Source organism: Bombina bombina, chromosome 3, assembly GCF_027579735.1.
Source record: "Bombina bombina isolate aBomBom1 chromosome 3, aBomBom1.pri, whole genome shotgun sequence".
NCBI classification, from domain to species: domain Eukaryota; kingdom Metazoa; phylum Chordata; class Amphibia; order Anura; family Bombinatoridae; genus Bombina; species Bombina bombina.
In genome coordinates, this window is record NC_069501.1 from 1,256,982,702 (window position 1) to 1,256,996,197 (window position 13,496).

Genomic DNA, 13,496 nt, shown 5'->3' on the forward strand with positions numbered 1-13,496 from the left:
AGATATATAGTGCAAGTCTCCAGTACCTAGGAGGCAAAAGCACTTACCTGCAAATCTAGCTGTCGGGCAGGAAGACAGCTCACAATGTGTGAAAGGACACATACTCCTATCAGAGATCTTTATAAAAAGAAAGAATAGAGTAACCAACTCTGGCTTTCTATACCAAGGGCAGCAAATACGTTAGAAAACAAAGCAAGGACCACCTCACCACTTTCTAACTGCTTAAAAGCCACCGCTACTCTTACTCAAAAGATTGACGTGGACACAGCTAAACCCAAATCCTTGCTTGCAGGGAAAAGTACCAGAAAAAGGAATAAAAATCTTGAGACACCAACTTCCCGTCCTCCATTGACAGAGGCCAAGAGAATGAATGGGGATTATGGGTAAGGGAAGTCACATTTGACTTTACTGGGGTGCTCATTGCCTCCTCCTGCTGGCCAGGAGTGAATATCCCACTAGTAATTGGAATGACGATGGACTCTCCATGTCTTAGGAAAGAATAATTCTGTAGAAACAATATATAATAGAATTTACCACCAAGTAGCAATATATTTGAAGAGTAGCACTAAAAAAACATCACTACTCTTACTGAGGGGCTATAACACACTGCTGAGCACTCAGGCAGATAAAAGGTTAACACTAAGGTTATATTAAATACTCCAAGGGGTAGTAAATAGTGTTCAGAGAATTAGCAAACAAAAAAAAAATATTCTGTTTCCACTAATAAAAACCAGAAAGATTAATAAAATGCTTTGCTGCTCTTCTCTGTGGTTAAATTGACATTCTTTGTAATTATAATATAAAATGTGTAAAAATTAAATGTAAAAACAAACCCTTTACAATGTATACTTTTATTACATTTGTTGTCCCTATTTTTACTAATTTAATTAGAAACATTGTAAGTGTTTCAATTTCTGTTTGAGATGGAAGTGCAGATGTAGAACCGCTTTATGCCACACCCAGTCATTAGTTGCACACTCTAGCTGTGCCCGATTGGCCTCAGAAAGGAAGGAAATCTAGGTTACAACATGGCAGCAACCACCGCTTTATGAATACTAAAGGTGATGATCTAAGCTCTCTGGTCTGGTGAGATTATCAAATAAGTCTCGTCAGTACAGTTTAGTCCCTTAAAGGGACAGTCTATTTGATTTTTTTATTATTGTATAAAGAGATAAAGCCTTTACTACCCATTCACCAGCTTTGCACACCCAACATTGTTAGATTAATTTACTTGATAGCCTCTAAACCTCTGCCTGTTTCTAAGCCCCTACAGGCTGCCTCTTGCATTTTATAAGCTTTTCAGAGTTAGACAGTGCTTGTTCATGTGTGTCATATAGATAACATTGTGCTTACTTCCGTAGAGTTAAATTTAGAAAGGCGAATTTTAGCTTGAGAGCTGTTTATGTATGCAGCTTCAGGATGTGAAGGAGACACACACATTACAACAGAACGCTAAAAAAATAAAAAAAAATTGGAAAGTGTTTTGTTTGTTTAAATTGCAAGCTGTGTCGGAATGATGAAAGTTTTATGTTGACTTGTCCCTTTAAGAACTAAAGCATACTGCATATCTCAGAGGGTTCTCTTCTTAAAAGGGACACTGAACCCAATTTTCTTCTTTCATGATTCAGATAGAGCATGTAATCTTAAGAAACTTTCTAATTTACTCCTATTGCTGAATGCAGCCACCAATCAAGCAAGCAGTATTTCAAAAGGTCCACAGCCCCAGGTAAACTTAAAGGGACACTGAACCCAAATTTTTTTATCTATTTGATCTGACTATCAAACCCCTCGCGATTCAGATTAGGCAACAATTAGACGGAATTAGGATTAATAAAAAAATACTGCAAATCGCTCTATACGCTGATGATGTACTGGTCTACATATCAAACACCTCTAGAAATAAACCAAAACTCCTCTCTATAATTCAACAATTTGGACTATTCTCAGGTTATAATGTAAATGCTGCGAAATCGGAGATGCTATGGGTTAGACAGACTCAGGATTCTTTGACATCTATTCCTTTTAATATAGTGCGGGATTCATTTAAATATTTAGGCATTTGGATATCATCCAATCCTGACAATTGGTATACTCTCATCATATCCCCGGTTTTAACTAATATAAAAAAAAAAAAAACTTAAAAAACTGGCAGATCCTCCCTCTCTCGTTATCGGGGCGCATAGCCCTCTACAAAATGGTTCTTCTTCCCAAAATCTTATATGTTCTCCAGAACACCCCATTGCTTCTTAGAGCAAAGGATGTCATATCATTTAATACTGCCTTACGAACATTTATTTGGCAGAACAGAAAACCGAGAATTTCGCTAGCTAGATTAGCCCTACCCAGAAACCTAGGAGGATTATCTCTCCCCAATCTTCGCTTATACAATCAAGTATTTCTCGCACGAATTGTAGCAGACTGGCTTACCAATAGTAATTATATAACAAACGGAGAATTAGAGATTAATATAGTATACCCATTCTCACTAACAGCCCTGATTCATTGTAATGGTAAAAATACCTATAGAAATAAGGAAAAGATCTATATTTAATCCAATCTGCATGTGGAGAAAAATCTGCCTCTCTCTTCACATTAAACCTGAGATTTCAAGATATACCCCAATAACAAATAACCCCCAGTTCCCAGTAGGATTTCGGTCCACCCTATTTTCTAATTGGGCAACGTTAGGTTTGATAAAGGTTGAACAACTGTTGGACTTCGAAAGGAGATGCATTACGACGTTCAACTCCCTTAGGCAGGAATTTCATATCCCTAACCAAAACTTTTTTGCGTACCTCCAGGTGAGACACTTTGCCCTTAAACAGATCGGTGACTACGTTTGGGATTGGTCGCTGGGAGAGGTGGAGAATTGGTTAATCTTAGTCAAAAATGGGTTTACGTCAATCTCATTCATATATCAAACTCTGACCTCATCTAAAGGGCCCGACACAATGGAAAAACTCCACTCTAAATGGTCCTTAATGCTTGGACAGGACTATTTAGATCCAGCTCTTCTCACATACTCGATTCATGAGGCTTCTAGAGTTACTCTGTCTGCTTCTTGGAGGGAGTCGCATATAAGGCTCCTCCATATGACTTATTTTACCCCAAAAAAGGGCTTCAAATGTAGGAATACTGGGTTCAATAAATGCCCAAAATGTTCACTTAACGCCACCGGTCTTCTGCATATGATCTGGGACTGCCCAAAAATGTATAACTTTTGGCTCAAAGTACAATACTGACTTAACAACATAGTCAAGGTTCCCTCTTTTAAATTCTCCCCCAGGAGGATAGTCTTCTTTGCAGACAATCCTGGCATAATACATGATAATAATAAAATTATAAATATGGTCATTTTAGCGGTCAGATACTTGATTCTAAAAAAATGGAAAACAAAAACGTCTTCAAGTATCACTGAAGTTAAAAACTGCTTAATGAAGCAATGTATCATTGAACAACTTGATACTAACTTACAAAATGATAAAGACATAAGGAGCTTTTTTTCCAAATGGACCCAATTTATTAAAGCCCTCCCCCCGAGCAAGATTGAGTATATAATTTATCCTTTTAAAAAGACACCGAATTGATCTTACTAGGGATTTGGTAACATAACACACTTATTAGACCACTGAGAATATTGGAGAGGCGGGGGAAGGGAACTACTACATAATCCTTTTAATCAAAAAATGTTTTTATTTTTTTTTCTTCTCCATTTATTCATTTTTTATTTTGTTTGTTTTTTACTTTATGGTCAACAAACAAGTGTACTGAAATGCTCCTGATATACATTTTGTTTGGTTTGTCTAGATTATTCGCTGATAGAATCTAATTATTGTTTATAGAAAATAAAAACTCAAGAAAGAGATATGAGACCAGATGACTTCAGATTGACACATGAAATACTTTAATTTTTGTATGATATGTACTTATCTGATTTGTTTCCCTATTTGTGTTTAACACCTGTATACCTTCCCACCCTGCGAGGTGGGGGACAGGTACTGTTTATATTGTTATATCTCTTTTTGCTGTAAATAAAAATTATAAAAAAATGTCATGCTCTATCTGAATCACAAAAGAAAAAATTTGGGTTCAGTGTCCCTTTAAGTGATTAAACCTTTATTTTCACATTAAAACATGCAACGTTTCAGCCCCTCTGGCCTTAATCATGCATATGCAACAACTAAACCCATATACACACTATATAGGCTGATCAATTAAGAGTTAATTACAGATTTAGCAAAACACATTTCATGTAAGACAATTGCTCCACCTAATGGTACATACACTTTATTACATCAACCATTTAACTCTTTAATATCTTTAAAAACACAGTTAATAGAGGACCAACCTCTAAGTAAACCTCAAAAGATTTAAACCGAAATGCTTCAGATCAAATATAATTTTTAAGAAAAAAAGTTAGAGGACTAGTTGGAGAGACAGGGGAGAATGCACACAGTTTCAGATAAATACTGAAAAGTCTAATTTCCCTATTTAACCCTTTCGGGTACATACTGTCCAACTGGTGGATCCAGTAAGTTTCTCTCTGCTTAAGCATCCTCTCCCTGTCTCCACCACCTCTCAATATCCCTAAGTGGTCTATAATTTGCCATCTCATTTAACTTAAATAAAATGGTTTGATACCGGGGCCTCTGTATGGCCACACCTCACATTGGACTTGTGTTGGTTCATTCTTTCCCTGCCTTTCCTTGTGGACTCCCCAATATAAATTAAAGAGCACGGGCATTTAATTAGATAAACAATAAAATGTTGTTTCACAAGTGTAGTACCCTTTTATTTTATATTTGCGGCCTGTTCTAGGGTGCATAAACTCTTTCCCCTTAATCATGGCATGACAGTTAGTACATGCTCTATCTGTATCATGAAAGAAAAAAAATGTGGGTTTAAATAAACTAGACAATCTGCTGGGGAATAACGTGCACATCGCACAGTATGAAGACTTTGAAGACCTATACAGAGGTCAGTGTGAAGGTCAGAAAGGGAAGAGGACAATCTTACATTGTACGAGCGCTGATGTCTTTGCTTCCACTGCACCAGGAGTAGCTGAGCCACCACCAGTGTGGCGATGAGGATAAGGACCATCTCGGCATGCATGGCCTCGTGACCCCGGTGCTTGGCGTGCATACGCGCATGTTCCACTCTGAAATCAAAATAGATCTAATGGTTACAAGTGAACATTGGGAAACACATAAAACTCACGTTTAATAATACAACAAATTTATTTGTCAATTACTCAGAGAGATGCCAGAATGTCTAAGTCAAAATATCTGCAAAATACTGTGTCAAGCAACCTATGTTATTTGTAGGTCTAAGAAATTTACCTAAGCCCTTATATTCATAAAATGTGGTTGCTTCATGGAATACATTTCCAATAGAAACGGCGGGGACAAATAGCTTAAAGGGACAAACTAGTGCAAACAGAGAATGCTTTAATGTGCTTCTGACATATAGCCGTGTTTAACCTCTGTAAATGAGTAAACTCTAATCGAACAGAATCAACAGATGTTCCAGCCCTTTGTAGTTAGGACTTTTATTCTGTTATCTTGTCAATAGGTCCAAACAAAAAACAGGCAATGTTTCAAGTCCGCTATAGGCACTTAGGGGTCAATTTATAAAACCCTTCAGCAGGCTTCGCCTGCCTATGACTGCAGGTTCTCACAAGAGAATCTGCAGTCCGTATTCAACAAGCACACTGCTTTCCTATCCTTCCGCCACCTTTTAGGTGGCAAATTTCAATTTCCCCGGGCTCGTCCGACCGGGGAGATTGACAGCTCCTGCCCGCGCATTATTAGCTTGCGAGGGCAAGGGGTGGCGGTGAACAAGAGCGCAAAATTGTGTTCTTGTGCAATGCTGAATTCCAGCATTGGAATTCAGCCTACCAAAAGCGAGCTGCGGCGGACAGATGGCGTGAATTTGCGCCCCTTTCCGCCGCAGCTTGCTGAATCTACCCCTTAGTCTTATATACCTGAATATACAAACATCTATGCCTTTCATACACTGTCAGATCTCACAGCAACATCTTATTAACACCATCTACAAAATGTAACCCTATGGAGTATAAAATACATCACATGCAGGGAAATCATTTTTGTCCTAAAAATTAAAAGCATAAAAATATTTGTACACAATTAAAAATGAGTTACATAAGAGCACCATTTTCAACAGATTTGTTTCTCATATAAAATATCTTGTATACATTTTATATAAACAGCAATCAATCAAAATCTCGGTCAAGGCCTTTAGGAGTTAAAATTTCTTAAAGGGACATGAAACCCAATTTTTTTTCTCTTTCATGATTCAGATAAAGCATGCAATTTTAAACATCTTTATAATTTCTTCCATTTTAAATTTTGCGTAATTTTCTCCTTTGTTGAAAGGGCAGCAATGCACAACTGAGACCTAGCTGAGCGCATCAGTAAACCAACGACAAGAGCCATAAAAGTGCAGCTGCAATTAACAGCAATCTTCCAGCCGCTGAACCTATCAAGGAATGATTTTCGACAAAGGATACCAAGAGAACTAACCAAACAAGATAACAGTAAAGCGGAAAGATATTTAAAACTGTATGCTGTATCTGAATCATGAAGGAAACGTTTTGGGTTTAATGTCCCCTTAAATATCCAATACATTTCTTGGCCTTTTGATATCCCTAGCTCCTCCTCTTCTTGGAGTACTCACTTCTTTTTCTTTGATATGAAACCTGAGTTGGCTTAAAATGTCCAACTTCCAAAACATGAGGGGATACAGGGGCCTCCTTATTCCTACATCTAATATTGGACTTGTGCCCATGTATCCTCTATTTGCTTACAAGTCTCTCCTATATAGATAACACCACATGAGCATTTACTGATCTGCATTTGAGATATTCTCTGATTGTGTTTTATTCCCGCTATCTTGGCCCCACTGGTAATATTTGCCAGTGGGATCCCCTCTCCTGAGGGGCGTGGACAGAGTTATCCACTCCCCTCATTTACTATATAAGCTTGAGTAGGACACTACCCCTTCCTCCTCCTAGTTTTTTTGCCAGCCTGTTAGGTGGACAGGGCTAGGAGTCCCTTTCCGTTTTTTCTCCTTCTGGGCTGGAAACAAAGACAATGGATGTGTCATTTTAAATTGGCTTACTTTAGCCTGTATGTGAACTGGTATCCTCCAGTTGTCTGCGCCATTCGTGCTGTGGCTGCTGTCACTTGAATTGGCGGTATGAATAACCGTTCCGTACGGTTTCCTTGTGGGGGCCGCCATGTTTCCATGATGTCATTGGTAAGGAACGTCACGGGAGCTGCGTCTGAGGGCTGTCTTTTTTTGTGCGCGCGCATAAACTCTTAAAGCCTTGGCGCAGCTTTCAACAGCAGCGTTTCTTTTCCCTACGAAGATACCGGTCTTAAGCACATCGTTTTGGGGATCTGACATTTTGGTGTCTTGCTCGTTCTTATTGCATATCATCATGGAAGATGAGAATGATCCAGGTCAGCTTGAGCCTCAGCCTGTTACAGCCTAAGAGGAATCAGGAGCAACTACAGGGGCCTGTATAGGGCAAGGGTCTATTTTTCTATTAATTTTCAAGATTAAGATTCTCTGTCCCAAACTAGGGGCAAGAGGGGTGGTTTCCTTTTCAGCTCTTCATGTTTTTTTGAATCCTATTCATTTGCTGCCTTGACTCTGCTTGCAAGAAACTTTCCAACTTAGAGACATTTTGAATTAGATTTCATTTTTGCTCTGATATATTTCCACTCCCTAAGAATCTTTTAAATTAAACGCTAACTTTCAGTTCATACGTTTTTGAATAGCTGGGGGTTATATTTTCTAGTTTTTTGATCCGTTATTTCTAGTAAAAGCTAGCTTTTCTTTCACTGCATTCTCCCTTTTCAGTTGTATAAAGGAAGCTCTTCTTTTGTGAATTCAGAATGTATAATCTGTCAGAAGTCTATCCTGAGCCAAATTGGTTCATTTTGCAATGACATAACAAGAAGTCAGACCTGAAGGAGAACTTTATTATATATTTTTGCGGGCTGAATGCAAGTTTGATAGCCATTCATATTTCAGGTTTTGTGTTTTCAGCACAGACTTCCGTTGCAGGGAGTAGGTCTTTCCAACAGATTGCTAACTTTACAATTTAGTTTTTGTAAGGATTGTGGACAAATGGGATCTTCTATATATGAATCAATGGCTTCTAGTTTCTTTTGTCAAATTCACAATAGATCTCTTTTTTTGCCAGATGTCAAGCACTAGGATTGGATACTCTGTTTTGGGAGTGAACTCGGATATATGTGTTTTCTCTGTTTTTCCTGATTCCATATCTACTAGAGACTTTTTAAGGAAAAGATAACATTATTTGTATCCTTCTCTTTTGTCATGCAGACTTTAGTTCCCTCTGGGGTACTGACTTTCGGGCCTATTCTCTGGCTTCCGTAAGTGGGCCTTATTTTTTGGGGCACAGGTGGGATATAAGATTATTATTTACCATGTCTGTTCTATTCTGTTGTGGAGGCCTGGAGGCAAATTTTGGGACAAGTGCTAAGGTCCACAAACTCCCATAGATATTTCATATTTATAGTATTTAGATTTAAGACTTGGCTGATGAAAGTGTCTGTTAACTACAGTTTATTTTTGTTGCCTTAATGTTTTGTTTGCACTCTTGTAAACTTACAACTTTTTGTATTGTTCAATTCTTGATCTGTTTTTCCTTTTGGATGGTCCCATATAATGCTTTAATAGCAGATATTCTGCTTTCTGTTGGCATTCTGCAAATAAGACCATCTCAAGTTAATTAAAAACTTTTGGTCTTTTTGTAAGATGCTTGTGCTCCAACACCTGAGGATTTAGATCTCTTGGTTATGCAATCTTGGGTTCAAGTCTGGGTTCATCCTGGGTTCTTACTTTTCGATCCTTCTTAGTTTTGTTTCTACCTGGTCTCTCATTGAAACCATTTTCCAGACAATATTTCAACACTAGGAGATGTTTAGAATTTTAGTTACTTTATGTGGTACTGCCATGCCTTATTTTAAGGAATAATCTTGAGAACTGTTACCAATGTTGTCTGACATTCTTTTTTCCTTCTTTCAGTCCTGATAAGCAGGGGTATCCCTAACATCTTTGGTTTGGTTGTACAGATATTCTATATGGCTTACAGAAACTATGGAACTTTTGTCTCTATTTTTCAAACTTGTTGTTTGCCTGTCAGCTTCTGCTAGGTTTGGTTGGAAGATTTTGTCTTTAGTTTCATCTTTACGGATTTTATATCAATGTTTTTATTTCTTTCCCACCCTATTTATAGCTGTGTTGTATTCTCTCACTGGTAAGTATTATCAGTGGGGCCAAGATAATTGGACATTAACAACAAAATATAAGCAATTTCTATATCTTGGCCCATACCCTGGGTAATACTTACCAGGTCCCGCCCTTGCTTGGCTCACCTGTTATTAGCTGGACATTTCTAGGAGAAGGAAGGGGTGGTGTCCTACTCAAGCTTATATAGTAAATGAGGGGAGTGGATAACTATGTCCACGCCCCTCAGGAGAGGGGGTCTCACTGGTAAGTATTACCCAGGGTATGGGCCAAGATATAGAAATTGCTTATATTTTGTTGTCAATTTCCAATTTTCTTTTGGTCTCCTTTGCTGAAACTTAGATCCTTTTCATGAGAGCATACTGAGGTAGGCGCAGGAACATGCATAGGTTCAGAGCACTATATGGCAGCAGTGTGTGGTGTTTGAAACAAAGTCTTGCTCTTGAGTCTAGACCAGTATGCTCTCAAAGAAAGCCCGATAAGTTCTAACAGATACCATTTTTTTTATTAATAATTGTGTTCCTGTCGTAAATAGATCAATGTTTTTTTGTTGAACTTGCAGTTGTTTCCGTCTAAACCAATAAAGCAGAGTCAGTGTGTAAATGCTGCGGTTAGTAAAGCTTGGGTACAGTGTGCCTTTAATTGCAGATAATCCCTTTATAGACAGGAGAATCAGCATTTTAAAGGGAATTTGTACTGCGACTTGTATAGTATAAAATGTATGGACAATGGTTCATTTCTGATTATTTCTGTATATGAAAGAGCTGGTTTTGTTCTTTGAATTACAACCCATAAAAATGGCTTGAGCTTGCACCTAAATTCAGATCTCATTATTATATCACTTTCTGTACACACACATGCTTACTTATCTTATATCTGTCTGTAAACTATAGTCCAATACTTAAGTAATAAAATGTTAAATTTTCATTGTTTTCTTTATCTTTCCTACACCTCACTGGGAGTGTAATTTCTTCTGCTGGCTGTGTTTACATAGATTGTAAATAGCCTATACTTAAAAGGGACATGAAACCCAACATTTTTCTTTCATAATTCAGATAGAGAATACAATTTCAAATAACTTTACAATTTACTTCTATTATTTAATTTGCTTCCTTTTCTTGTTATCCTTTGCTGAAAGGTGTATCTAGGCAAGTTCAGGAGCAGCAGAGAACCTAGGTTCTAGCTGTTGATTGGTGGCTTCATATATATCTATCACACACCGATTGTGATTGGCTCACCCATGTGTTCAGTTAGAAAGCATTAGTGCATTGATTCTTCTTCAACAAAATGATACCAAGAAAAAATAAAAACAGATTAGATAATAGAAGTAAATTAGGAAGGTGTTTAAAATTGTATTCTCTATCTGAATAATGCAAGAAAATGTTTGGGTTTCATGTCCCATTAAGTATAGGTAGGGATACCGCATGTAAAAACAAATTATGCTTACCTGATAAATTTCCTTTTCTTCTGATGGAAAGAGTCCACAGCTGCATTCATTATACTTTTGGAAATAAAATAAGAACCTGGCCACCAGGAGGAGGCAAAGACACCCCAGCCAAAGTCTTAAATACTCCTCCCACTTCCCTCATCCCCCAGTCATTCTGCCGAGGAACAGTAGAAGAAATATCAGAGTGAAAGGTGTCAGAAGAATATAAGGACGCCCCCACATAAAATTAGGGGTGGGGAGCTGTGGACTCTTTCCATCAGAAAAGGAAATTATCAGGTAAGCATAATTTATGTTTATCTTCTTAAATGGAAAGAGTCCACAGCTGTATTCATTACTTTTGGGAAAACAATACCCAAGCTATAGAGGACAATGAATGCCAATAAGGGAGGGTACAATAAGCGGCTCATACTGAGGGCACCAGGCCTGAGCCTCTACCCAATAAAAAAAAAAAAAACAAACAAACAAAAAAAAAAAAAACAGCTTCGCCCGAAGCCGAGAAAATTTTAAAAGGAAAAGCCCCAATGACATTAACTCACAGTTAGTCCAGAAGTCAAACTAGAGACCGCAAAACTCGCCTGACCCAACAGACCTCCAGGAGACACCGTCACCCAACAAACGGCCCCCCACCGCTCACCCCCCACAAATGAAGGAGACACCAGCCGAAACCCAAGGGGACAAGGCAAAGGAGAACCGAGGAAACCAAAAGGTCCCCTAGTACAAAAAAAGATCTCCTCCAAGAGTGAGCCCAGCTCACAGAGAACCAAAGGGACCCAAACAGGGAAAGGAGGCCACACCTATACCAGGCACAGAGACAGAACATATGCCTCTCCAATATCCTGCAAGCACGGAATGCCACTGAAGAGGCAAAGTCCTCCCAGAGTCTGACCATAGAATACCAAGGCATTTGACCATGAAAAAGTGTGTAACACACCCAGGTGAGAAACCCCAAATTTGAGAACACAGAGTCCATAACAGGACGACACAGAGGGTACTTGCGAGGAAGAAGCAGTCAACCAAGAAACAGACCACAAAAGTAACCCCCCGACAGAGAGCACGCTCCAGGCAACCTAAGTCTCCAGACTACACAAAGGTCACTAAAAAGGGGAACACAAAACCTCAATCTAGGCCACCCCAAGAAGGAGAGTATACCCTCAGAACCCGAAGGAAGAGTAAACCCTCTTCTGAAATCAATAGAGCAAGTTGAAAGGAAAATGTATACCTTAGCAGACTGAGCTAACAGGATAGACTCAAGCTCACACATCCAGAGGAGACAGCGACCCAAATGCAGCGCCTTAGACTGCTTGGCCATCTTGACCTGCAGATCCAAACCCAGCCTCAGGGATCCAACACAGGGGAACAAAGAATCCCGAAACAGGTACAGGAACGAGCACAAGGATAGCACAGCCATCCCCACAGAGTAGGAGTACAACCCGACTCTGAAAACAGACAACAAGGCCATAGACCGAAGTATCTATCCAAATAAAGGCCCAACAAGTCTGACTTGGAGCCAGCAAGACCCCAGGGGGAACCAATACCACCTTTCCGCCAGAAGCCCCAAGCAAGGACTCAACCTCCATAGGGAGGAGGATATCCCCTAAAGAAAAGGGATGATGCCGGAAGGGCAGCAACTCCTCAAGGCCCGAAGCCACCGGCTAATAGGAAGATAAATTTCCAACACAGATGTCCTAGAAAAGGACCTCCCTACAAATAGCTTGCCAAGCAGAGGCATAGCCAACCCATTTGCCTGCAGAGCAGGGAATCCACAGGAACACTGACAAGCTGACAAGGGGAATGCAACCCTAAGGCGCACCAGAAATTGGACCTCCAGCGCCAGCAGCTGGGTATGAACCAACAACCCTTGAGGCGCAAGCCACACAGCTAACCACAAGATGACATGGGCTACTCTTGTGGCAAAGAGTAAAAAATACTCCAAAAACCTGGCCAACCATGACCCGGTCAGGAAGATGGAAGGTGGAACTGAACCACTCTGTCCCTAGACAGCTACAGGTTTGAAGCCTGAAACCCAGACCACGGAGGATCATCTGGGCCCAAGTTCCCACAACCGTGGAACACCCCGACCAGCCCTGAGATCCAAGATTCCAAAACCACCAAAAACTTGGTCAGGAAAAAGGCCAAGCGAAGCTTCAGCAACCGGAAGTCTCAGGGAGAAAAACAGGTCCAGGCACCTAATAGTTCAGGCAAACCTTACCCTAGAACTAAACACCCCAACTGGCCAAAAAGCCAGACACAAGGGATATGGATGCATATCCAGAGAATCCGGATAGCGAGAACTCGAAAGCCCACACCAAAGGAAGGAACCACCCCTATCTAAAGTCCAACGCTCCAAGGAGCAAGGCTAGAAGTCGTATGAAGAAACTTCGCAAAGCCTCAGGACAACCAAGGGATACCTCAAGGTCAAAAAAATCCTACAGTAGGACTAGTCTCCCTATCACCTCTGCACAAGCAGAGGCACAAGAAAGAGAAAGGCACTAAGCCTACCCAGCTCCGGAAAACCCTGAGCTAAACTAAGTCCGCGCAAGGAACAACCATCACCCGGAAATACAGATCCCTAAAAGGAGATCCAACTCACCCGGAGATAATGGAAGAAGACTCAAAGGTCTCTTATAACTCACAGACAGTACACGACAAAGAGTAAGAGCTGCATCTAGAAACAGCTTACGCGCACACCTGCAAGGTGTGGAGAGCTACAACTGGTTTCAAACTGCAAACCTTCCGCATGCTAGAC

At 39.9% G+C, this 13,496-nt stretch overlaps 1 protein-coding gene across 1 annotated transcript in view; it reads right to left on the reverse strand.

Annotated features, from left to right (window-relative positions):
- The window catches only part of RNF121 (ring finger protein 121), a 125,744-nt gene that overhangs the window by 93,333 nt on the left and 18,915 nt on the right, over positions 1–13,496 (reverse strand). Inside the window, exon 3 of the mRNA XM_053708793.1 lies at positions 5,017–5,158. Coding sequence (XP_053564768.1) covers positions 5,017–5,158 — 142 coding nt within the window. The remainder of the gene's footprint in view (positions 1–5,016; positions 5,159–13,496) is intronic.